The sequence below is a fragment of the Loa loa genome (assembly GCF_000183805.2).
Source record: "Loa loa unplaced genomic scaffold supercont3.3262, whole genome shotgun sequence".
Lineage (NCBI taxonomy): Eukaryota > Metazoa > Nematoda > Chromadorea > Rhabditida > Onchocercidae > Loa > Loa loa.
The window spans coordinates 1-1063 of record NW_018111440.1 but is presented as its reverse complement, the minus strand read 5'-3'; the positions used below and the strand labels follow the sequence as shown (position 1 = coordinate 1063).

The following is a 1063-nucleotide window of genomic DNA, read 5'->3' as shown; positions in this document are numbered from 1 at the left end:
TTACTCTTAATTATCTCGATCTTTAACTTCTAACAATATACTTGTTTTTAAAAACATCATACTCCTCTTTCATATTCTCATCGTTCTCATTCAGAACGTTCGGATTTGAAATAGATTCTTTGTCCATTGTATCCTCCATTGCTCCTCTATCCATTCCTCCGGCACCGCCTTTCAGAATTTCTTCATCATCTTTGTTTAACTCTTCCAGATTAGCATCATTTGTTTCGTTCTAAAAACAAGCAGATAACAAATAAAACTCGAAAAATGTATGAATAACCATTTCCAGAACAAATATAAAGCAAAAAAGTTCATCCATATATTGGAACTCGAAGTTTCAGATGTTTTGGAATAAAATCCAAGTTCGAAAACTGAAAAATCATAATCAACAGTTTGAAAAGAATGAAAAAAAACACACTTACCATTCCAATAATTTCAGGAAAGGTAACATGAACGATTTACAGAGGTGCTATAACTTAACTGCGCTTTTTAAACATTGTTTAACGATCCACGCATGTCTTAAATATTTAAAATATCATAATAAATGAATACCAGGGAATCTCCTTGCATCTCCTTTTCATCTTTTTCAGTCACTTCTGTTATCGCTTCCTCACCAACATCATCATTCGATTGATTGTCATCCTCATCTAGTTTCTCGTTCATAACATGTTCCATATCGTCCTCTGACTTGTTTTCATTATCATTACCATCATTTCGATGTTCTTCAGTTTGTCCGGGATCCTCATTGTCCACATCATTGTCCAGTGATTCACGCTCATCCACATTCTCCATATCAGCATCATCAGCAGTATTATCATCTTTACTATTTTTGTCATCATCACCATCAAACATATCTTTATCATTTTTGTCATTTTTAAAATTCTGTTCATCGTTATCCGCCGCCATATTATCTGTTTTTCATTTGCACCTGGAACAGAACATCGTAAAGTAGGTAAATGCAATGAAACCAACAATATATGATTATTGACCGCTGCATCGTTAAAATGTTGGTTATTCAATCACCAGCTATCATCTGAGACGACCCATTTCATCCCTCTTCACCTTT

At 34.1% G+C, this 1063-nt stretch overlaps 1 protein-coding gene across 1 annotated transcript; it reads right to left on the bottom strand.

Annotated features, from left to right (window-relative positions):
• Window positions 1–22: 22 nt before the first annotated feature.
• On the bottom strand, window positions 23–927 carry LOAG_15940 (hypothetical protein; the record flags this gene model as incomplete). Its single annotated transcript, XM_003151427.2, has 2 exons — window positions 550–927; window positions 23–229 (listed from the first exon to the last, which is right to left on the bottom strand). Exons 1-2 carry the CDS (start codon window positions 901–903, stop codon window positions 23–25), a joined length of 561 nt encoding a protein of 186 aa, XP_003151475.1. The 5' UTR covers window positions 904–927.
• Between the last annotated feature and the right edge of the window lie 136 nt (window positions 928–1063).